The 23,996-nt window shown below is 40.2% G+C and overlaps 1 protein-coding gene across 5 annotated transcripts in view; it reads right to left on the bottom strand.

The window, feature by feature from the left end:
• Window positions 1–23,996, bottom strand: part of PIPK10 (phosphatidylinositol phosphate kinase 10) — a 76,080-nt gene that overhangs the window by 27,074 nt on the left and 25,010 nt on the right. For 4 of the 5 annotated variants that reach the window (XM_088892460.1, XM_088892459.1, XM_088892461.1 and 1 more), the window contains exon 3: window positions 18,440–18,605. In XM_088892460.1, the coding sequence (XP_088748586.1) occupies window positions 18,440–18,605 (166 nt within the window). The remainder of the gene's footprint in view (window positions 1–18,439; window positions 18,606–23,996) is intronic. The other variant, XM_088892462.1, reaches the window with a different exon arrangement.

Below are 23,996 nucleotides of genomic sequence, written 5' to 3'. Positions count from 1 at the left end.
AACAAGTTTTATGCAACTAAGGTACATGAAGAACAAATCCAAAGGAAAGATTGTGGGTATGTTTGACTTCACCTTAACCCAAGATAGGAGTCTAGATCCGCCAACAATAATAATTTTTCCCTTCCAAAGGGTTAACTTATATGAAGTAAAATATGAAGGCATACCAATCATATGAGCACTAACCCCAAAGTCTAGAATCCATGGGCTAGAAAATGTGGAACAAGCAAGTGCAGTTCCTATCTTAGCAAATGGACTAGATGGATTACTAGAACCAGGCAAGGAGGATGCCCCACTCCTTTCCAAGTGTAATAGGAGACTCCAGAGTTTACCCATTACATCAAAGGATTCATGGGAGGAGGCATGGACACTAGAAGACTAGACATCATTACCAACTGTAGCCAAGTGAGAATGGCCCTTTTTCCCAGTTTTTAATTTTTCTAGTTTCAAATGAGGATTGAGTTTTCAACATCTTTCCTTAGTATGTCTTTGCTTCTTGCAATATAACAAATGACATCCTCAACCTTCTCAATAACTAGGTTTTAGTAGTGCGCGATTTGGGTTTGGATGACATAAAGGCAAAGTGATCAAAGGGGGCTAGTCAAGAATAGAGATTGTAGGTCCCCAAAAAGTTGTGATGAAGGTAGGGCCCACCTAAAACCAGATAAGGAGAAGGGACTTTGCGTGTCCTCTCTAGTGGTTGGGGGGATGGGGGGAGAGTTAGTAAAATACATGTGGGTGATGGCGAGAAGGGGTTGGATTTTGTTAGGGGAGAGGAAGAGTCTTTAGTTTGGAAAAAGGAAACAAAGTCTTGAGCTACGGAGTTAGTTTTAAATTCGAGCAGGGCCCATTCACAAAGCCCAAGTGTTACTTAGAAGGAACCATAGTCATTTGGGTTGCTCGAGGGTGAATAAAAGGATCATTCATCTATAAGCATGCAGAAGTGAAAATCTATAGATCCTTGAGGAGTTCTCTTTTGGGAAAGGAGAAAAGGGAGAAGGAAGAAGAACGGAAATGGGTGGCTTTCAGGTACGATAAAAGCGAGAAGGTGAAGGGTTCTAAGAAGTTTAAAGTGAAGAGTGTTGAACGTCATGAAGACCGGAGTGATATCTTTGTCGATTGTGCACCGGTTGATGTTGTGGTTGATTTCTGGAGCGGAGAATCAGGAGGTGGTTGATGCTGTAATGGCTCTGATTGATTTCTCTCTTGTTTAGGTAGCAAATGGCGTTCTGGGGAAGAAGACGAAAGAAGCTAGGGTAGGGGCAGATGATGTTGAAACTGAACAGATTGTAGGCAATAACGAAGGTGAGTTTGAATACAATGAAGGGGTTGGCTGTGTTTCTTCCTAGGTGGAGTGCTTTTTTGTAAATAACAATACTTTTAAGGAAGTGGTGGTAGGAAAGTTAGGCCTAGATTTAGGAAGGAGGGCAGATGAGGTGGATACAGATACTTCATTTAAAGTGGCTCCCAAGAAATCTCGTGGAGCTAGGAATATGCACATCATTCACATAATCAAGGTATTTTCTCAACTAAAACTTGGTTTGGTTGGGGAAGGAACTACTAAAAATTACAAAAACCATTTTAAATCAATCTTTAGAAGGCCTATGTCGAGCAGATTACAGATTGAGGGTTTGGAGTGGCCAAGACTACCGGAAGAGTCAAGGGTGTGGTTAGAGAGAAGCTTTGAATTGGAAGAAATAAGGGTAGCCATATTTTCAATGAATAGATCTAAAGCACCTAGTCTTGACGGTTTTACGGTGGCTTTCTATCAAGATTGCTAGGAGATTCTGAAGGATGACATCCAAAAAGTGTTTTCTGAATTCTTTGAAAGGGGGGTGATTAATCTAGGCCTCAATTCCACATTCTTGGTTTTGATCCCCAAAAAGGGAGATGCCTGTCACCCCAAAGAGTTCAAACCCATTAGCTTGGTACACAGCCTTTATAAAATCATCACTAAGGTGCTTTCTTGGAGGATTAGAGAAGTCCCACCCTTAATAATTTCCCCAAATCAGGGTGCCTTTGTGAAGAGTAGACAAATTGTGGATCAAATCCTGATTGCAAACGAAAGTGTGGAAGACTTCAAAAGAAGTGGGAAGAAGGGGTTAGTGTGCAAATTGGTTCTTGAAAAGGCATATGATATGTTGGATTGGTCACTTCTACTGGAAGTCTTAGAGCCTTTTGAATTTGGGCAGAAATGGTGCAAGTGGGTGAAAGGATGTATTGGGACTTGCCACTATTCCATCTTAGTGAATAGGAGGGTGGTAGATCATTTCCAAGCTACCAGGGGTATTAGGCAAGGAGACCCCCTTTCTCCTTTCCTGTTTACTCTAATTGCTGAAGTCCTAGGAAAACTCATTGAGAGAGCAGACTCTAGAAATTTGGTGAAAAGTTGGAGGGTAGGAAGGAATAAGGTCCCAGTAGCACATTTACAGTTTGTTGATGACGCAACTCTTTTTTGTGGTGGGGAGGAGGTGAGTTGGGTGAGTAACCTAAAACAAGTGATCAATGTTTTTGAAAACGTGACTAATCTTAAAGTTTTGGACAAGAGTTGTGTGATTGGCATTAATTTGAGAGAAAGTGAGGTGGAGGATAGGGCCCGCACTTTGGGATGTGAGATCGCACAATGGTCGTTGATCTATTCGGGGCTGCCACTAGGGCATAACCCAAGTAAAAAGAGTTTCTGGAACCCGGTGATTGAGAGATTTACTAAGAGGTTAGCATCTTGGAAGAAAAATTACCTATCCATGGGAGGCAGAATAACTCTGATCAAATCTATATTGGAAAATCTGCCAGTGTACTTTTTGTCGGTGCTTAAAATGCCTGGAGGAATTTGTGGGATTTTGGAGAAATTAATGAGAAACTTCTTATGGAAACCAGGAGAGGAGAAAAAAGATCATAGGGTCAGGTGGGATATAGTTACCAAAACCAAAAATGATGGTGGGCTTTCTTTAGGTAATTTGCAGAAAAAAAAAATGAAGCTCTGTTGAGGAAATGGCTTTAGAGATTGACTTTAGAAAGGGATATATTATGGGCTCAAGAGGTCTTAAGTATTCATGGGCAAGCGGTGGATGACTGGGACTCTGGAGCTTCAGTTAGGGCTACGAGAACTTCTCCTTGGAAATCAATCCATGCCATCCTTCCTTTTTTCCTTCCTCTAATCAGGTATGATATGTGCTCTGGTAATCTTGTGAAATTTTAGGATCATGTTTGGGTGGGAGACATTTCGCTAAAGGAGCTCTTCCCGTCCTTGTATTCCCTATCACGTTTTAAAAATGAGCCAATCTCCACTTTCTTGACCTCTTCTAGTTCAACCATTGATTGGAATTTGGGTTTTAGAAGGGCCCTTAGAAACTCGGAATTGAACCTCATTGCTGACCTGCTAAAAATCCTTGAGGGGGTGACTATTGATCCACTCAGGAGGGATAGTAGGATATGGACTCCTTCTCCTTCGGGTGTCTTCTCATGTTCATCATTCTTCAAAGTATTGGCTCATTCCCCACCTGTCTTTGGAATCCCTTTTCCAGTTCTGAAAGTCTGGGGTAAACCAATTCCTCCCAGAGTTAGTGCATTTTATTGGGAAGATTTCCTTGAAAAATGTAACACTTGTGACTTACTTCAAAGAAATAGATCTAATTGGTGTTTATCCCCACACTGGTGCATTCTTTGTAAGAAGAATGGTGAGAATTGTTATCACTAAATGGTTTCTTGTCCATTTGTTTCAGAAATCTGGTGTTGGTTTTTCTACCTTTTTGAATGCAAGTGGACCACTCCCTCAAATGTACAAAGCCTATTCCATTCTACTACTGTTAGGGGGCTGAAGAAGAGAGGGAAAATTCTATGGAGATGTGTAAGAGCAGCTGTATGTTGGACAGTTTGGGAGGAAAGGAACCAATGGACCTTTCATGGGAAAGAAAGAAATAAAGGTGTAATGAGGAAGTGGAAAGAAGTGGCTTGGTCAGTTCCAAGGAAGAATGTAACTCACCCAGTTTGGTCCCCAGCAGCTTCAGGGTTCACTAAATTAAACTTTGACGGAAGCAGCGAAGGAAATCTAGATCTGTCGGGTATAGGGAGAGCTTTCAGGGATGATGAAGGTCGAATTATCGCCTTGTATTCGGGTCCTATTGGCTGGGGGGGCTCTCTTATAGCTGAAATATTGGCTGTTATGGAAGGGTTAAAAAGAGCTCAAGAATTAAATATCAGAAACCTGATAGTGGAAGGTGATTCTAATTTGACTATCAACTGGTTAATGAAAGATGATTCTAGTTTATGGAAGTTTCTGAATAAAAAGAAGAAAATTAGATATCTCATACAAATATGGAAGTCAAATTTCAGTGGACTAAGAGGTGTGCCAATTCCTTGGCAGATTCATTGGCTAAACAAAGGGTGGGAAGAGATAATTTGTTCTGAGCAACATTGTAATCTGAAATGTTCTCTTGGGAGGGTTAAGAGTTTTTACCCCTCCCTTTGTATTTTTCTATATTAATATTGATGGAAAGTAGAAGATTGACTCTCTGATTGATTCTCCATAATTTTAGGTCCATCAGTTTAGGAAACATACATAAGTTAGTTTCTTAGAATCATGGGATATTAATTGGAGAATCCCACTGATATAGAAATTAGTTTTCTAGGAAAAGTTAGTTTTCTATTTTATCGCCCTGTAAGTTAGCTCTGTAATTCTATATAAAGTTGTGTATATGCTCCTTACAAGACAATACAATCAATTCATTTTTTCTCTCAATTTCTCTCATGGTATCAGAGCTGGTCACGACCTAATCTACACATAGTATCTCTTCGGTCATCTCTGCTGCTGCTGGTTCAAGAACACTCTAACAGTATTTGGGAGGTTCTTGAGTGTCCTTGATTCTTCTTCGAGATCCACTACAGATCTGAACTCTACATTTTTTTTTCTTTTGGACTGTTGTGCCATCGGATTCATCCTTTTTCTTGGATCTCTTTGTAGAGACATTGGATCAGTCTGAAATCTTAGATCTGGTGTTGCCTAGAGCAGATTTACTGAATCCCTTTGGTTTGGTTTGGATCAGTTTTGATTTTGAGAGGTTTTGATCCACTCTTCAGTTTGGCGGAGCATTACAGTTACCTTTTTTTGGACATTGGCTGAAAGATTCTTTAGGCCTTCATCGCCAACCCTTACTAAATTTGTCAGACCTTCATTGTATGTTTTTCTCTCTTTCTTGAAGCCCGCCCAATAAGGAGGGGGCTTCTGGGATCGTTGGAGAAACCTAATGGTGCAGGCTCTCTTGCAATCTCAGGTAAGTTTTCTATTTCTCACGGACTAAATGTCTCAGATGAACCTATTAGGGATTTATGGGTTATTCACTCAGGAGCCACAGATCACATGACTCACTCCTCACTACATTTTAGCACTTATACCCCCTGCCCAAGCAATCGAAAAATAGCCATTGCAGATGGCTCCCTTACTACCGTAGCTGGCCTTGGGGATATCCATCACTTACACTAAAAAATGTCCTTCATGTTCCCAAATTGTCCACTAACCTGGTATCCATCCAAAAACTCACCCATGACATGAACTGTAATGTGCTTTTCTATCCTTCTTACTGTATATTTCAGGACTAGGATTCAGGGAAGAGGATTGGACTTGCTAAGGAGAAGAATGGACTCTACTATCTTGAAGAATCATGCAAATCAAATATTGTCCAGGATAAGTTATCTCTGTCATTCCTTTCATCATCCAACAAAGACACCATTTGGCTTCATCACTTTAGACTAAGACATCCATCTTTTGGAATTCTGAAAACTATGCTTCCCTCCTTGTTTAAAGGATTGAGTGTTGAATATTTTCATTGTGATGTGTGTGAATTTGCAAAACACAAGCGTGTGCCCTTTCCAATCAGTAACAAGAGAAGTTCAGTCCCATTCTTTTTGATCCATAGTGATATATGGGGACCCTCCACAGTTCCAAATGTGTCTGGCTCACGATGGTTCGTCTCCTTTATTGATGATTGCACTAGGGTCTCTTGGATCTTTCTTCTTAAATCTAAATCAGATGTAAGTAGTGTACTCCCAAATTTCCATAACATGATTCAAAATCAGTTTGGGGTCAGAATCAAAAGATTTAGATCGGATAATGCACGGGATTATTTCAACCAAACTTTATCCCCATATTTTCAAAAAGAAGGGATTATCCATGAATCCTCCTGCATTAATACTCCACAACATAACGGAGTAGCAGAAAGGAAGAATGGTCATCTACTAGCTACAACCCGAGCCTTACTTTTCCACCAGCATGTTCCAAAAACCTATTGGGGGGAAGTTGTGCTTACAGCCGCATACATTATAAATCGATTACCTTCGAGGGTGTTGGGATTTAAAACACCAATGAAAACACTTTCTCAATTTTATCCCGATCTATATACAACAAATAATCTCACCCCAAGAATCTTTGGATGCACTGCTTTTGTCCATGTCCATAGCCATAATAGAGGGAAGTTAGATCCAAGAATCGTCAAGTGTATTTTTGTGGGTTATTTATCCACCCAAAAGGGTTATAAGAGTTACCACCCACCTACCAAAATATTCTTTGTCTCTATTGATGTCACTTTTGAAGAAAAAACACCATATTTCACTCAACCTTATCTTCAGGGGGAGTCCATGTCATTCATTGAAGATAAGGATAGAGATTTGTTCCCGCTTGGTCTACCTACAGTTTCTCAACACCCAAACTCAGCATCTATACCAGTTCAATCCATTCATACCAGACCCATGACAGAGAATGATGAACTTTGTGACTCTATGAGATTGCAAGTATATTCAAGAAGAAGAGACCAGGATCCTAATCTTGTGCAGGTTCAAGATTCAACTCCTAATCCTGAGAATGAGGTAAATACAGTTCCAGAAATTTCTTCTGAATTAGCATTTGACCAAGATCTTCCTATTGCCCTTAGGAAAGGCACAAGAGAATGCACTAAACATCCCTTATATCCCTTAGCAAATTTTGTGTCCTTTAAAAAATTCTCACCATCACATAGGAATTTCCTAGTTAGTCTAAACACCATTCATATTCCTAATACTTTATCTGAGGCATTATCTGATGAGAAATGAAAAGATGCTATGAGAGAAGAGATGTGGGCTCTAGATAAGAATCAAACATGGGAAATTGTTGACCTACCACCAGGAAAGAAAACCGTGGGCTGCAAGTGGGTTTTCATAGTAAAGTACAAGTCAGATGGCTCTCTAGAAAGATATAAGGCAAGACTCGTGGCAAAGGGATATACACAAACCTATGGTGTTGACTATCAAGAGACATTCGCTCCAGTGGCTAAGATGAATACGGTAAGAATTTTGTTGTCACTAGCAGCTAACTTCGACTGGTACTTGGAGCAATTTGATGTAAAGAATGCTTTTCTTCATGGTAATTTAGAGGAGGAGATATACATGGATATTCCTCCGGGCTTCAAAGGAAATCTAAAAGGAAATAAAGTTTGCAAGTTAAAGAAAGCACTATATGGTCTCAAGCAATCACCTAGGGCGTGGTTTGGAAGATTTACTAAAGTTATGCTTTCCATCGGATACAAACAAAGTCAGGGAGATCATACACTCTTTATAAAGCATTCGGATGCAAGGGAGTCACGGTTCTTCTGGTATATGTCGATGACATAATTGTGATAGGAAATGATGAAAAGGAGAAGGAAGCCTTGAAAAGATGCCTAGTCAGAGAATTCGAAATAAAAGAACTTGGGAGATTGAAGTATTTTCTAGGGATTGAAGTAGCTCATTCCAAAGAAGGCATATTTATCTCTCAACAGAAATATGTAATAGATCTTTTAAGAGAGACAGGAAAATTAGCATGCAAACCATCCTCCACACCGATTAAGCCAAATCACAAATTGGGAGAAGCAAATGAAGATCCAACCGTGAATAGGGAAATGTACCAAAGATTAGTAGGAAAACTTATATATCTTGCCCACACAAGGCCAAACATAGCATATGTCGTGAGGTTCACCTACACGCGGTCTATAGGATACCACATTATCTAAAGGCTAATCCTGGCAAAGGAATCTTGTTTAAAAGAAATACTAGATTAGCCCTAGAGGCATACACCGATGCAGATTATGTAGTCTCTCCCGTGGATAGGCGGTCCACTACAGGTTATTGTACGTTCCTTGGAGGAAATCTTGTGACATGGAGGAGTAAGAAGCAGAATGTGGTAGCTAGATCAAGTGCAGAGGTAGAATTCAGGGCAATGGCTCAGGGAGTATGTGAATTACTATGGCTCACGATAATTTTTGAAGACCTAAAGATCAAATGGGAAGGTCCAATGAGATTATTCTGCGACAACAAGTCAGCTATTAACATTGCTCACAATCCCGTCCAACATGACAGGACAAAGCACATTGAGATAGATAGGCATTTCATAAAGGAAAAGATGGATAGCGGATTAATTTGCACTCCATACATCTCAACAAATGGTCAACTGGCAGATGTGCTGACAAAAGGGCTTTGTAGTGTGGCATTCCAAGGACTTATCTCCAAGCTGGGAATGAAAGATGCATATTCACCAACTTGAGGGGGAGTGTTGGAAAGTAGAAGATTGACTCTCTCATTGATTCTCCATAATTTTAGGTCCATCAATTTAGGAAACATACATAAGTTAGTTTCCTAGAGTCATGGGATATTAATTGGAGAATCCCACTGATATAGAAATTAGTTTTCTAGGAAAAATTAGTGTCTTATTTTATCGCCCTGTAAGTTAGCTCTGTAATTCTATATAAAGCTGTGTATATGCTCCTTCCAAGACAATACAATCAATTCATTTTTTCTCTCAAATTCTCTCAAATATCTCTTAATAAAAGTATTTGTTATTTATAAAAAAAAATTACAAAAAGGTTTATAAAAAAGAAGGGGGAAATCTTGTCACTTGGAGAAGTAAGAAACAGTCAATAATGGAAAAGTCAAGTATAGAAATTGAGTATAAAGCATTCTAAGGGTGTTATTAAATTGTTGTTGTTAAAAGATCTCTTACTAAGTAGGGTATGTGGAAGTTAGATGCTATGTCATTATACTATGATAACAAGGTTGCTATCAGTATTGCTCATAACCCAATTCTCCATGAGCGGACCACGCACATTGAAATTGACAAGCATTTAGTAGAAATCTGCTGAAAATAAAAATTGTAGTAGCAAGAAGAGAAGAACATTTTGTAAGAGAAGAGAATAAGAAGTCAATTAGTTCTGACCACCCTCTTCCATTAGTATTTATACTTTAAATAAAAAAGTGTGTACAAACTAATAAAAACATAGAAAACATTATTCTAACAACTCCAAACTAATATTCTGTGGTCCCCACTTACTAACTAAACAAATAATAAATAAAAACAAGCAAGAAAACCGTAAAATACTCAACAGTTGGGAACACAATTGGTAAATTTAAAAGATTTGATTTCAGAAATTGTTTATGGGATCAATTACAATTTCCTAGAATTCGAGTTCAGAAGTAAAATGCGACAAAAATTCCTCCTCTTCTTGATCTATTTTATACCGGAGAAAAGTTTATCGTGGTGGCAGGAAGAGATCTGTGTATCAACAGAGTGGAGGCTTCAAGGAGGGTGGGAGATGAGGAGAGTAGTAGAAGTGGGAGGGTAGGAGGGAAAAGAAAAGTTGGAATTGGAGGAGGGATGAAGGGAAGAGAAGATAAACAGTCAAAGAATTTAGGGGAGTGTAGGGAGGAAGAAGAAGATGATGAAAGGCCAGGCCGAAGACAAAAGAAGGATAAAAGTGTCATTTTAGAAAGATATGCCCATTTATTGAATAAGGGCAAAATGGGAAAAGAGTGTGGGAGATTAAGTGATCAAAGTAAAGGGAGAGGGAAAAAAAAGTCTAAGTCTCAAAAATGAGAAAGTTGAGGGTGCTGAATAAACTTCAAGAACAAAGGAAGCATAGAGACCGATGAACTGGAGATTGGTTTGGGTTATACACCAATTTGGAAAAAGGAGTTCGACAGATGGTTTTGTGTGCTGTACAACCAGGTATGTGTACAGTGATGAGAAAGGAAAAGAGATAAGCAGAAGAGAAGGGTCAAGAGGAAAAGCAGCTGGCCTGCGGAAGAAGGTAAAGGCAAACAAACAAGAAGCGTCAGCTGAGAAGTGCAAGAAAAGAGTAGTGAAGGAAGAGGAGAGGAAGCAAGGCCAATCGATTATGCATCGACTGTCTCTTTAGTTACAGATGGGGTGAAGTGAACTCCTTGTGGTGGTGCACCGAGGCAACGACACCCAAGTAATCCAAATTTGTCTCGATTTTTCTGGGGAGGGAAGTTTTGAGGATGCCGTAAGGAGGTAAAAGCTAGCAAAGAGTATTGTCGGGCAAAGTGACTCCCTATGGTGGTACACCAAGGCAACAACACCTAGGTAGGCCAAACCTGTCTCAGTTTTGTTGAGGATGGAAGTTTTGAAGAGTTTCTAGGGAAGGGACAGGAGGTGTATGTCAGAAGATTGTGGAGGGGGGATAAAAGGGGACTGATGAGGTGAGGAAGATTGGCGAGGGAGGAAAGGAGACAACAGGGTATTGTGGTTGAGAAGGGGAAGGTTTTCGGAACCATTGAGGAAGAGTTAGGAGATCTGGAAGAAAGGAGAATACTGGGGCAAGGGAGACTGGTAGGGAACAGGTCTATCAGAGAAAAAAAATATAGAACAAGGGCTTTAGAAGATAAGGAAGAGGGGGAAGCAGGAGAGGAACAAGAGGAGGTACGGATTGAATATACTCACCAGGTTAGCGAGAAGGCTGATTTTGAGAAATTAATTGATACGGAGGTGAGGATAAGCAAAATTCTGGGTTTGTGCATTTTAGAGGGAGAAGAGTTTGCAAGGAGAGCTTTCAGAGAAGTCGAAGATGAGGGCAATAAGGGAGAGGAGAGGAAAGAGTGAGAATGTTTATAGGAGATAAGCACTGAAGAAAAAAAAAAAGAAAAAAAAACGATAAGAGAGAGGAATAGAAAATCAAAAATGAGAATTTGTTCATGGAATGTAAGGGGGTTGAGAGATCCAAAACAAAGAGAGGTTGTCAAGAACTTCGTAAGGAATTTCAGAGTCGATATGTTGATGCTTCAAGAATCAAAGTTTGAAGAGGTGGATTGGGGAATTAGTAATGATTTATGGGGCTCTGGGGACAGGGACTGGGTTATAAAGGGTTCAGAAGATCTGTCAGGAGGTCTGATTTCAATATGGGATGCAGGTTTGCTGAGAAAGGTGCGACTTCTGCTGGGAGCTTCTCTATTTCAGTAGTTCTGGAGCATGAGTCGTCAGGAATAAAATTTCTGATTTCGAATGTGTATGGGCCAAATCTGGATAGGGAAAGGGGTAAGTTGTGGGAGGAGCCAAAGCCTATCAAATTTGAAAGTATGTGGATAGGACATCCAAATTTTCTAGAGTATGTTGAACAGAAATGAAATTCTTATCAAGTTCAGTGGTCAGTTGGGCATATATTGATGAAGAAACTGAAAATTTTGGAGGATTTAAAAAGATGGAGCAGGCAACTGTTTGAGGATGTAGAGTTGAGAAAATAGGAGGTTTGGGAGAGAATGGCCAGGCTGGACAGGTTGGAGGACAATCTTCCTCAAGGGGGGAGGTTGGAAAGAGAGAGACTGAGAGAAGATTTGAAAAAAATAATTCATTTTGAGGAGGTTTCATGGAGCCAAGAAGATAGGATGTTGTGGCTCAAAGAGGACACTGCATTTTTTCAAGCCATGGTGAGGGGAAGGAGAAGAAGGAACACAATTATGACGTTGGAGGGAGAAAGAGTTATTGATGACCAGCAAGTGATTGCTGAGGAGATCTGCAATTTTCATATAAATTTATAAAAAGTAATGCCTAATAGGAAATACCATTTGGGGGAGCTGGAATTTGCTCAGGTGGAAGGAGGGATGGAGTGTCTGGATAGAGAATTTGAGGAGGAAGAAGTATGGAATATTGTCAAAAAGATGAAGCGGATAAGGCCCCAGGGCCTGATGGTTCTAACATTGGTTCTACAAAATTTGTTGGAACATTATCAAGAAAGATTTGTCAGATATGTAGAAGGAATTATGAGAGGAGAAAAAACTGGAAAAAGTTGCCAATGCACCTTCATTTCTCTCATCCCAAAAGTGGATGGAGATGTTAGGGTTAGGGACTTCAGGCCGATTAGCCTAGTCTCTAGCCCTTACAAAATCATTGATAAGGTGCTGTCTAGGAGGCTGAAGATGGTGTTGCATTTGGTGGTGCCGTGGTGGGTTCGACTCAAATGGCTTTGGTCCAAGGGAGGCAAAATCTTGATGGGGTTTTGATTGCAAGTAAATGCGTGGATACAAGAATTAGAAGTGGGGAAGCAGGGGTGATCTGAAAATTTGGCTTAGAGAAGAAAGAAGATTTTGGCTGACTTTTGGCAGTTTGAGGGATTAAGAATTTTGGCTTGGTTCTTGTTCTCTGTACTGTCTTTCTATTATATGAGACATATTTTCAGCTTGTAGGTATTTCGTTGGGGTCACTCCTTGTCACCTGTCTTAGTTGTATCTTTTTATTAACAGTAATAAAATTTCTTCTTTATTTATCTTCAAAAAAAATAAACAAAAAATGTAGTATTAATAGTTATCAGATAAAAACAGTCAAACTTGTAGAAATTTTTTTTATCAACAAAATTGGTATAAAATTGTTTTGGAATGGTAGAATACTGATATGTTTCATTCTATTGCCAATTGGCATATTTATACAGTAAGCTGCTGCAATAAATAGAAAGAAAGAAAAATAAAAAGAAAAGAAAATAGAAAGAAAAGAAAATAGAAAGAAGAGAAAATAGAAAGTACAAAAATAGAAAGAAAGAAATAGAAAGAAAAACTTTCTAAATCAATCCTTCCACAATCCTAGGAATATATACAATTCTATTTTCAGATCTGAACCAGTAACCCCACGTTTTCCAACACTCCCCCCTCAAGCTGGTGAATAGAGATCCTCCATTCCCAGCTTGGCTATAATTCTCCGAAAGTCTGTACTATTGAGCCCTTTAGTAAGTACATCGGCCAGTTGTCCTTTTGTAGACACATAGGGAGTGCAAATCAACTTGTTGTCCAGTTTCTCTTTTATAAAGTGTCGGTCAATTTCGATGTGCTTCGTCCTGTCATGTTGAACAAGATTGTGAGCAATATTGATGGCTGACTTGTCACAATATAGTTTCATAGGCTCTTCTCGTGGAATCTTCAGGTCTTCTAAAATTATCTTCAACCAGAGTAATTCACACACTCCTTGTGCCATAGCCCTGAATTCTGCCTCTGCACTTGACCGAGCCACTACGTTTTGCTTCTTACTCCTCCATGTGACTAAGTTTCCTCCTAAGAAGGTACAGTAACCAGAAGTGGACCGTCTATCTACTGGAGATCCTGCATAATCAGCATTTGTATATGCTTCAAGAGCCAGTCCTCCATTTCTTCTAAATAAAATTCCTTTTCCTGGATTGGCTTTCAAATAGTGCAGAATTCGATGAGCAGCCTGCAGATGAACTTCTTTAGGATTATGCATAAACTGACTTATTACACTTGCAACATATGCAATATCCAGTCGTGTATGTGCAAGATAAATGAGTTTTCCAACTAGTCTTTGGAACATCTCCTTGTCTACACTTGCATTCTCGTTGGCTTCTCCAAGTTTATGATTGGGATCTATAGGCATGGAAGCTGGTTTACATGCCATATTTCCTGTTTCTCTCAAAAGATCAACAACATACTTTTGTTGAGAGATAAAGATGCCTTGTTTAAAATGTGCAACTTCAATTCCGAGAAAATACTTTAGTCTCCCCAAGCCTTTTATCTCAAATTCTCTAGCAAGGCAGTTTTTCAATGCTTCCTTCTCCTTTTTATCATTCCCAGTAACGATTATATCATCCACATAGACTAATAGTGCAGTAACTCCCCCTGAGGCTGTGTGTTTGATAAATAATGTGTGGTCACCTTGACTTTGCTTGTAACCTGTACTCAGCATTACCTTCGTAAACCTTCAAAACCATGCTCTCGGAGATTGTTTGAGACCGTATAGTGCTTTCTTCAACCAACAAACTTTGTTCCCTTTAATGCCTTCTCCAAAACCCGGTGGAATGTCCATGTATATCTCCTCTTCTAGATCACCATGGAGAAACGCATTTTTTACATCAAACTGTTGCAAATCCCAATTATAGTTAGCAGCCAATGACAGTAACACCCTTATTGTATTCATTTTAGCTACTGGGGCAAAAGTCTCCTGATAATCTACCCCATAAGTCTGTGTATATCCCTTGGCTACCAGGTATGCTTTGTACCTTTCTAATGACCCATCAGATTTGTACTTAATTGTGAACACCCATTTACAACCTACCGTCTTCTTGTTTCTTGGTAGATCCACAACTTCCCATGTGTTGTTTTTTTCTAATGCTTCCATTTCCACACTCATGGCTTTTCTCCACTCCTTATTAGAAAAGTGCCTCGGCTAGAGTATTAGGAATTGGAATGGTGTTAAGGCTGGCTAGAAAACTTTTATGGGATTTAGAGAATCTTTGGAATGATACATATTTGGCTAAAGAGTACAATGGGCGTTTGGTACATTCTCTGGTTCCTTTTCTCAGTGCAATAGGTAGGTCATACTCATACTCAGACTGTGAAGGTGGTTCAGGTTCTGAGCATCCCTCAGTTCTAGGATTAGGAGTTGAATCTTGGACTTGCACAGGTTAAGGATCTGGATTTTTCCTCCTAAAGTAAACCTGCATATATCTCACATTATCATGCACATCATTCGTGGGGTTAACAGTGTCCGAATTCGGTTCAATGGTCCGGTTGTTTGACTCTTGTTGAGACTCGGGAATGTGGGGCTCAGAGGAATGTGACTCAGAGGGATGTGATTCTTGACGATTGAATGTCTGTGAGAAGGGTAATACATCTAGGGAGAGTAGATCCAAGGCCTTATCTTCCATTAATGAGGGCTCCCCCTGAAGATAAGGTTGAGTGAAAAAAGATTTTCCTTCCTCAAATGTGACATCGATGGAGGTGTAGAATTTTCTAGTAGCTGGATGATAACATTTATAACCTTTCTAAGTTGGGGAATATCCCAAGAAGACACACCTGATTGCTCGTGGGTCTAATTTTCCCTTATTATGGACATGAACAAAGGCAGTGCAGCCAAAAATTCTTGGTGTGAGATTATTTGAGGCTCGAATATCAGGGTAAAATTGAGAAAGGACTTGTATTGGGCTTCGGTTGTCAAGAACTTTAGATGGTAGTCTATTTATGGTGTAGGCAGCAGTAAGGACAGCTTCCCCCCAATATTGTTTTGGCACCTGATTTTGAAAGAGAAAGGCTCGGGTGGTTTGCAAAAGATGGCCATTTTTTCTCTCAGCTACCCCATTCTGTTGGGGAGTGTTAACACAGGAGGATTCATGCACAACGCCTTCTTTCTGAAAAAATGGGGACAAATTCTGATTAAAATAACCTGTAGCATTATCAGATCGAAACCTTTTAATTCTCACACCAAACTGAGTTTGGACCATGTTATGAAAGTTGGGAAGAATCGTACCCATATCAGATTTAGACTTAAGAAGAAAAATCCATGTGACCCTAGTGCAATCATCAATAAAGGTGACGAACCATCTGGAACCAGTAATGTTGGGAATTTGAGAAGGGCCCCATATATCCGAATGAATCAAATAAAAAGGAGTTGAAGATCTTTTATTGCTGATTGGGAAAAAAACCCTTTTGTGCTTAGCAAGTTCACAAACATCACAATGAAAGGTTTCAACATCAATTCCTTTAAACAAGGAAGGAAGCATTGTTTTTAAAATAGGAAATGAATGATGACGCCAAATTAAATCTTTATTGGAGGTAGATAAGAATGACTCGTGTGTGATATGCATAACAATGTGAGATGATTTGCTGGTTGCTTCAAGGTAGTAGAGTCCATCTCTTTCCTTAGCAAGTCCAATCTTCTTCCCCGAAACCTGGTCCTGAAATACATAGTAAGAAGGGAAGAACACAACATTGCAGTTCACATCCTGGGTGAGTTTATGTATAGAGATAAGGCTAGTGGATAACTTAGGAACATGAAGCACATTTTTAAGTAATAGGGATGGTGTAATTTGAATATTCCCAATCCCTGCCACTGTGGTGAAAGAACCACTAGCAACAGAAATTTTTCTATTACTAGGACAGGGTGTATAGGTGAGAAAATGTAGTGAAGAGGGTGTCATGTGGTCAGTAGCTCCAGAATCAAGAATCCATGGAAAAACACTAGCCGAGGCATGTAATCCTAGAGATAAAGACTCACCTGAGAGAGCAAGAGAGGTAGAACCACTTCCTGGTTTCAAGGATTTCAAGAAGCACCTTAGCCTTTCAATTTCTTCATCATTAAATGGTCCCTGACTTGAGTGTTCTTGCTGCGGGGTTGTGGAGACATTATGGGCCTGTTGAACTCCTTTTGAAACTCCTCGATTTCCCCATTCCTTGCTGGATGTGGGAGGTTTCCCATGAAGTTTCCAGCACCGATCTTTCGTGTGCCTGGGCTTCTTGCAATAGGTGCACCAGAGGTTATCGTTAGAGTCACGGGTGGTTGTGTCACGAGCCAAGTTGTGATTGTTCTCACCCTTTGAACCACTGTAACTTCCTCCCCTTGCTACTATGGCTGAGCCTTCGGGATCTTTAGGCTCAAGCATGATTTCACGGCGGCTTTCCTCAGCTCTGACAAGGGCTATGACTTCATTCAATGGAGGCACTTCTTTGCCAAGAAATTGTATTCGGACCTGATCAAATTCAGCATTCAGTCCGACCAAAAAATCATACACCCTATCTCTTTCAATAAAATTCTTCAAGATCACAGCATCATCTGCGCACTTTGTCTCAAGAACCCGATAATGATCAAGCTCAAGCCATAAATTTTGCAGCAGATTTGCATACTCTGTAACACTCCTGCTCCCTTGTTTGGCCACCACAGTCTTCACTTTGACCTCGTAGACACGAGCAGCGTCATGGGCTTTGGAATAGGTTTGTCAGACAACATCCCAAATAGCCTTTGCAGAGGGAAGAAACATACAAGTATCACTGATCTCGGGTGTCATTGAACTCCACAACCATGACATAATCATGGAGTCCTCTTCGTCCCAAGCATCAAAATTTGGCTCGCCCAACCTTGGTCCTGTTCCAAGGAGGTGACTAATTTTTCCTTTTCCCTTCAAATAGGTACGCACTAGTTGTGACCACTTCAAGTAATTCTGGCCATTCAGTCTATATGTTGCCTGAATATTCTGCAAATCACTAGTGTGAGGATGAGAATTTGTTGCTCCTTCATCGGTTTGGACGGGAGCACTTGTTGCAGTCATGTCGGACATTGTTAATGGAGGAAAAATAAGGCCAGCAGGAAAGGAGAATAAAGGAACACTTCTGGTTACAGATCAACACTGAAGGCCAGAAGAGAAAAAACACAAAAAACTGGCAATGAAGGCCGAAAAAAAATCTCAAGGTTGACAAACCTAGAGCTTTGATACCATGTTTTGGAATGGTAGAATACCGATATGTTTCATTCTATTGCCAATTGGCATATTTATACAGTAAGCTGCTGCAATAAATAGAAACAAAGAAAAATAGAAAGAAAGAAAAATAGAAAGAAAAGAAAATAGAAAGAAAGAAAAAATAGAAAGAAGAGAAAATAGAAAGTACAAAAATAGAAAGAAAGAAATAGAAAGAAAAACTTTCTAAATCAATCCTTCCACAATCCTAGGAATATATACAATTCTATTTTCAGATCTGAACCAATAACCCCACGTTTTCCAACAAAAATATTATACAAATGCTTCCATTTTACCTTCTCAAGAGTAGTAATTTCTTGCTATTTTCCTCAAATATGAATGAATCTGTACTTCCAAGTTTCGAATTATCTGTTTCTTTCAGATTTTCAATTTAAACTTTAAATATGTTTTCATTTCCATAATTATTTAATTTCAAGTTGATCTTTGTGTTATGGCCCAAATGAATACTTTTAAGACTTATAATAAGATTTTTATATAGTATTATGCGTCTTAACTTGAAACCGGTGCTTTTACAATGGACATAGCACTGAATCCAATATAATTGGAACAAGGCTTAGATAATGATGATGATGATGATGATGATGATGATGAACTTGAAACCAGCACTGGCCCCTCCTCCTCTTGATCGCTAATTTAGCAATTTTGTATTTATTAAAAACAATAAACATTAGAAAGTGATCCCAGAATAAAGTGAGTGAAAATAATTTCCCTTGAACACATGAACAAAGAATGCAGTATCAATAACCTATTAGCTAAAAACATTTTCTAAATAGTATAAACTATTATACAAACTCTTGTTTGACTTTATTAAGTGGAAAGAAAAAGTTTGAGAGTTGATGAATGGGGGAGTAAAACTCTCCCATTTACACAAGGTAATAGATATAAATATAAAAAAAGAGACTCACCTTCATCTCAGACTTGCGTAAAGGCTTTATCACAAACCGACCATCATGAGGTAAATAAAGCAGCTTGTTGTTCTTTCCTGATGAACAGATACTCTTTAGAGTCTCATAGCCACATATTGAAAGCATGTACTCATCATAGTCAATATTGTCAAGCTCTTGAAGATGCCTAGGACAGTTCAATAGTGGAAAATAAGGTTATTAAAAAAAAATTGGAACCATTGTACAGGTAAATAACTGCTACTCTTCGAACATGAAAGATAATTAAGACAAAAATCATAGTAAATGAAATGGTATATTTAACTGACAAAAGATGGATAACCAAGAACACAAATTTCTTTTAGAGGGATATTCAACAGAAGACTTTGCTTTAAATAAAAATAAAAATAATTTTCCATAAGAAGCTTTTTTTAATAATAAAAATAATTTTTCATTAAAAAGAAAAAAGAGATATTACAATAGAAAGGTGATAAGAAATCACCTGACAGAAGAACCATACTCCCCCCCCCCAACATACAACTCAGCCTTACAACAAAATACCAAGACCAAAAACATAGAACAGAATTAACACCTCTTTCCAGAAATCAAACATAAGCAATAACAAAAAGACAAATGCCAAACCAACCTCAATAAGCTCTATTGACAATACATCCAACCTCCTTAGAGAAAAAAAAAAAAAGAACCCCCCCAACCTCCTCCCAACACTCAATATTAATCCTCCAAGTCCAGGACCTCTACCTGCCCCTCTCCGTCACCCACACCTCTCCCCCTTCCCTTGGAAAGGAACTGTTACAACTGTCCTTATTTTTCTCAAACTCCTCAAAAGCCTGTCTAGCAAAAGCCTCAGCGCCCAAAAAAAAGACCTAGAGCATTTCCAACTTCCATGCCCCTCTCCACAAATTTCCACCAATCCTTCATTACTCCTTTCCTCAATTCCTCTGTTCAACTCTCCATCATTCCCCAATGCTTTGCAGTTACCTTCCTTCTCTTTCACCTCTATGACTTCATTCCTCTTCAACTTCCCATTGCCGAAACTTCAATCCCCGCTATTTTGGCCACCAAAGTTAACCTCATCCGGAACCTTATGGTTCATGTATCTGGAATTAGCCTTTCTTCTAATGAAAACTCTCTTGTATTTATTACTGGGACCGGTCCCAACAAGTCCTTTTAGTCTTGAGGATACCTTGGTGACATGATGGGATTTACCCGATCCTCTAGGTTTCTTTGCAACCACCGAACCTTCACCAGAATCCGCATAGTTAGACACTAACCTTTTCCTCCCCAAATCGACTCCAATCCTTCCAACTATCACTTCTACTAGCCACTCCTTGTTGCTCTTTTGAAAAATAGTATTTCCTCCACCTCGCAACAGTCAATCCTTATACTGCACTCGAACCTCACCTACTCCAACGATGCATCTGAGGAAGGCGAGCAATAATCAAGACATAGAAGCCTTGGTTCCAAAGTTGGAGCCACCTACAAACCGGAGCAAAATCTGAAGTTGAACTTGAAATCAATCAATTATCTTCTAACACCTGCCACTCAGAACCACCGCACAGACCGCTCTCTTCCTTCTTCCTAGCAGAATCTTCCGAAACACTACTCACCAATAGAGATTTAGAGCAACCATCTTCCACAAGCTTAGGACTGTTCGATACCAACACTTCTTTCTCCCCAAACTTATACACCTACAAACCGGAGCAAAATCTGAAGTTGAACTTGAAATCAATCAATTATCTTCTAACACCTGCCACTCAGAACCACCGCACAGACCGCTCTCTTCCTTCTTCTTAGCAGAATCTTCCGAAACACTACTCACCAATAGAGATTTAGAGCAACCATCTTCCACAAGCTTAGGACTGTTCTATACCAACACTTCTTTCTCCCCAAACTTATACCTCGTTATAACCCAAATCCATTCCTCACAAGCTTCCCCTTCCTTACTACCACCCCTGTTCCATCTAAGCAAACTGTTGTAAGGCTTACTTAATTATTACTTTATAGCTGCTGTTAGTAGGCTGTTTGACAGTTACAGTTACTTGTTTCTTTTTTCTTCTTTCTTTTTTCTTATTATTCTGTTTCTAGGATATGCTGCCAGGGGCATACTTGTAATTTCTGATTCTTTTATGAAGTTAATATAAATAGAAAATTGGCGGCATCCAGTAGAGACTTTTTCCTCTCAACCGTACCTCTCTCTCTCTCCCAATCCCCACGAATCACCACATGGTATCAGAGCAGGTTTTCTGGGTTGAAAAAGACCTACGATCCCTCCTGCCCTATTCTTAAAAAGTGTTTGGACATGGCTGTTTCTGCAGAAACCCTAGCAGTTTCTGGCAACAGTTTTTTTTGGAAACCCTAGCAGTTTCTGGCGGCAGCTTTTGTGATTTCTTTTTCTTGGCCGTAATAGCAAGAAAACCCTAGTCGGAGAAGGGTGATGCTGGTGCAGACTCCTCTGTTCGATGCTGTGAAGTCAAGTTCAGATTAGCACCTTCATACAAGTGCTGAACAGGTGTGTTTTTTTGTTTTAGTTTGTCTCAGCCTTCTTTGGCCGATGGTGCGTAGGGCTCATGCCTTGATTATATAGTTATTTGTTTGGACGTTGGATGGTTAGAGTGTGTGAACTACAGTCAGACTGATTGTAATGTCTGTATTGGTGGTGCTGAACCGATTACCGGACTGGTTTATTGTTCTGTTTGGACGTTGTGTTGACTGAACCCCTTGTTCTCAGCAGTATTCCCTTTGTTCTCAGCAGTATTTAATGTTCTTTTGCTCACATTCTAGGAGTAAACGCTGAGTTGCTCACATTCTGATTGTGGCGGCTGTGTTGTTGGGTGGTATTTGGACTGGTTTTCGGTAGTATTCGATGGCAAGTCATGAATTAACTTCATCGGGGGCTACACCAACCCGCAGCACAACGGGTATGGGAGGTGAAAACATGGTTTTTCCCATGCCAATTACCCCTTTAAACGGTCTGAACTACCTGGAGTGGGCTAAGAGTGTAAAACTCTATGTAACGGCAAGGGGTAAAGCTGGTTACATCAATGGAAAAAGAATTTTATGTGGGCAGACACCGCCAGTGAGATCTGGGAACAGGCCAGAACTACCTATTCTGAGCAAAGGCATTACGCCAAGGTTTACCAGTTGCAAGCTAAATCCTCAACATGTAAATAGGGAAACCGTAGCTTGTCTTCATACTATTCAGCCCTTACCTCCATATGGAAGGAATTGGACCATTATCAGGCCATAGAGTGGAAGCACGATGATGATGCTAAGGCCTACAGGAAGTTGGTCTCTCAGCAACGGGTGTTTGCTTTCTTGTTGGGACTGAACCCTGCATATGAACCGTTGAGGGTGCAGGTCCTAGGAAGCAAAGAGTTGCCTACGGTTCATGAGGTATACTCCCTTGTCCAATCTGAAGAAAGCAGGCGGAATGTGATGGTTACAGCTGAGGGGGAGCAACAAGTTGCCTTGGCTGCAATGAATAATAGCTCCACGGGAGAGAAAAGTGACCCTAAGAAGGCGGATGATAAAGATAAGTTGTTATGTACCCACTGTAGGCGTTCACGACATACACGTGACACTTGTTGGAACATCCACGGGAAACCCAAGTGGACAACAAAGAATCAAGAACAGGGTAAAGGTCATTTGAAGAAAATGAGCACAGCACATGTGGCAACCCAAGATACTCAAGTTGTCGATAGTACCCGGGACCACCCTAATAAGTCTGACCCCAAGGAGGATTTAATGAATTCCTTCATAGAACCTGGAATCTTATGGTAGGGCCTTGCGGCAAATGGATAGCTCAGTCACTGGTACTCCCTCTACTTCATTTGCATCTACTTCAGGTAATATGGCTTCTGCATTCCATGTCACTGCCACAGATTCCCCTTGGATCATTGACTCAGGGGCCTCCAACCACATGACCGGTAAGACTAACTTCTTCCAGTCTTATGGCCTTTTGTCAGGAAGGGATAGAGTGAGACTTGCAGATGGCTCTTTTTCTTCCATTGCAGGCCAAGGATCAATATCCCTTCCCCATGGCCTTAACCTGAATTGTGTATTGCATGTCCCTCAGCTTCCCATAAACTTGCTTTCAATTAGTAGCATTACAAGCTCCTTGAATTGTAGTGTGACATTTTTTGCTGACTTGTGTATTTTTTAGGATCTAACTTCTGGGAGGACGATTGGTAGAGGAAGCCTAGTGGATGGTTTCTACATTCTCAACAACAAAGTTGGTCTCTCGGTGTCATCCTCAGAGTCGCATAGTCAGTCAAATAAGAGTCAAATTTTCTTGTGGCATAGTCGTTTAGGTCATGTTTCTTTCGAAATAATAAAATCTTTGTTTCCAGTTTTATTTAAGTCATGTTCAGTGTCAGAGTTCATGTGTCAAACGTGTCAGTTGAGCAAACAATGTAGAACAACTTTTCACTCAAGTAATAAAAGATCAAATGTTCCTTTTCATGTTGTGTATTCTGATGTATGGGGGCCTACCAATGTAATCTCTGAGGGCGGATATAAATACTTTATTACATTGATCGATGATTACTCTCGCTATACATGGGTAATTCCTATGTGTAGCAGAGACGAAATTCCAAAGATAGTGAAAGACTTCCAGAGGATGGTGTTTACAAAGTTCCATGTTGAAATACAGATCTTCCAATCTGATAATGTGAAGGAATACTTCCATGGGGAGCTCAATGAGTTCTTCATAGGAGCTCATGCGCCAGAACACCACAACAAAATGGTGTTGCAGAAAGGAAAAACAGACACCTTCTTGAGGTAGCCCACGGGATGATGTTACACATGAATGTCCCAAAAAGGTTTTGGGTGGATGCTATACTTGCAGCTATGTATGTCATCAACCGCATGCCCTCCAGAGTACTGAACTACATGGCCCCTCATCAGTTATTGTACCCTCAGTCTCCTTTATTTTCCATCCCCATGAGAGTCTTTGGTTGTCGGGCCTTTGTCCATGATTTGTCTCCATCCCGAGGTAAGTTAGACCCTCGGTCCATTCCTTGTGTCTTTTTGGGGTACCCCCCCTCTCAAAAAGGGTATCGGTGCTTTTGACCCAGTTAGTCGTAAATTTTTTGTGTCTATGGATGTGTCCTTCTTTGAACCCGAGCCATTCTTCCCTCCTTCTCCTCAGGGGGAGAGTCGTAGTGTGGAAGAGGAGAAGCAGGTTCAGGTATCTCTTCCTTCTATTCCGGGCCTTACTCCCTTCCGTGTCTTCCAACGTACACGTCGAAGAGATCAGCAGTGTGATAGAGATGTGGAGCAGCCAAAGACTGAGCAACTGACATCATAGACTCCCAAGAGGTAAGTCCACCCCCTAACCCTACTCCTACTGTGGATGACCTTGACATTCCTATTGCCCAACGAAAGGGAGTCAGGTCCTGCACTACCAAACACCCCATTACCCACTTTGTCTTCTATGATCACATTTCCCCCTCGTACCGAGCCTTCCTATCGGCAGTTGATTGCATCCCTGTTTCCAAAAATGTTGCAGAAGCCTTAAAATGCCTTGAATGAGTAGATGCCATGAAAGAGGAGATTAATG

Source organism: Nelumbo nucifera, chromosome 7 (assembly GCF_055504915.1).
Source record: "Nelumbo nucifera cultivar China Antique chromosome 7, China Antique-T2T, whole genome shotgun sequence".
Lineage (NCBI taxonomy): Eukaryota > Viridiplantae > Streptophyta > Magnoliopsida > Proteales > Nelumbonaceae > Nelumbo > Nelumbo nucifera.
This window is presented reverse-complemented; position numbering and strand designations above follow the sequence as displayed.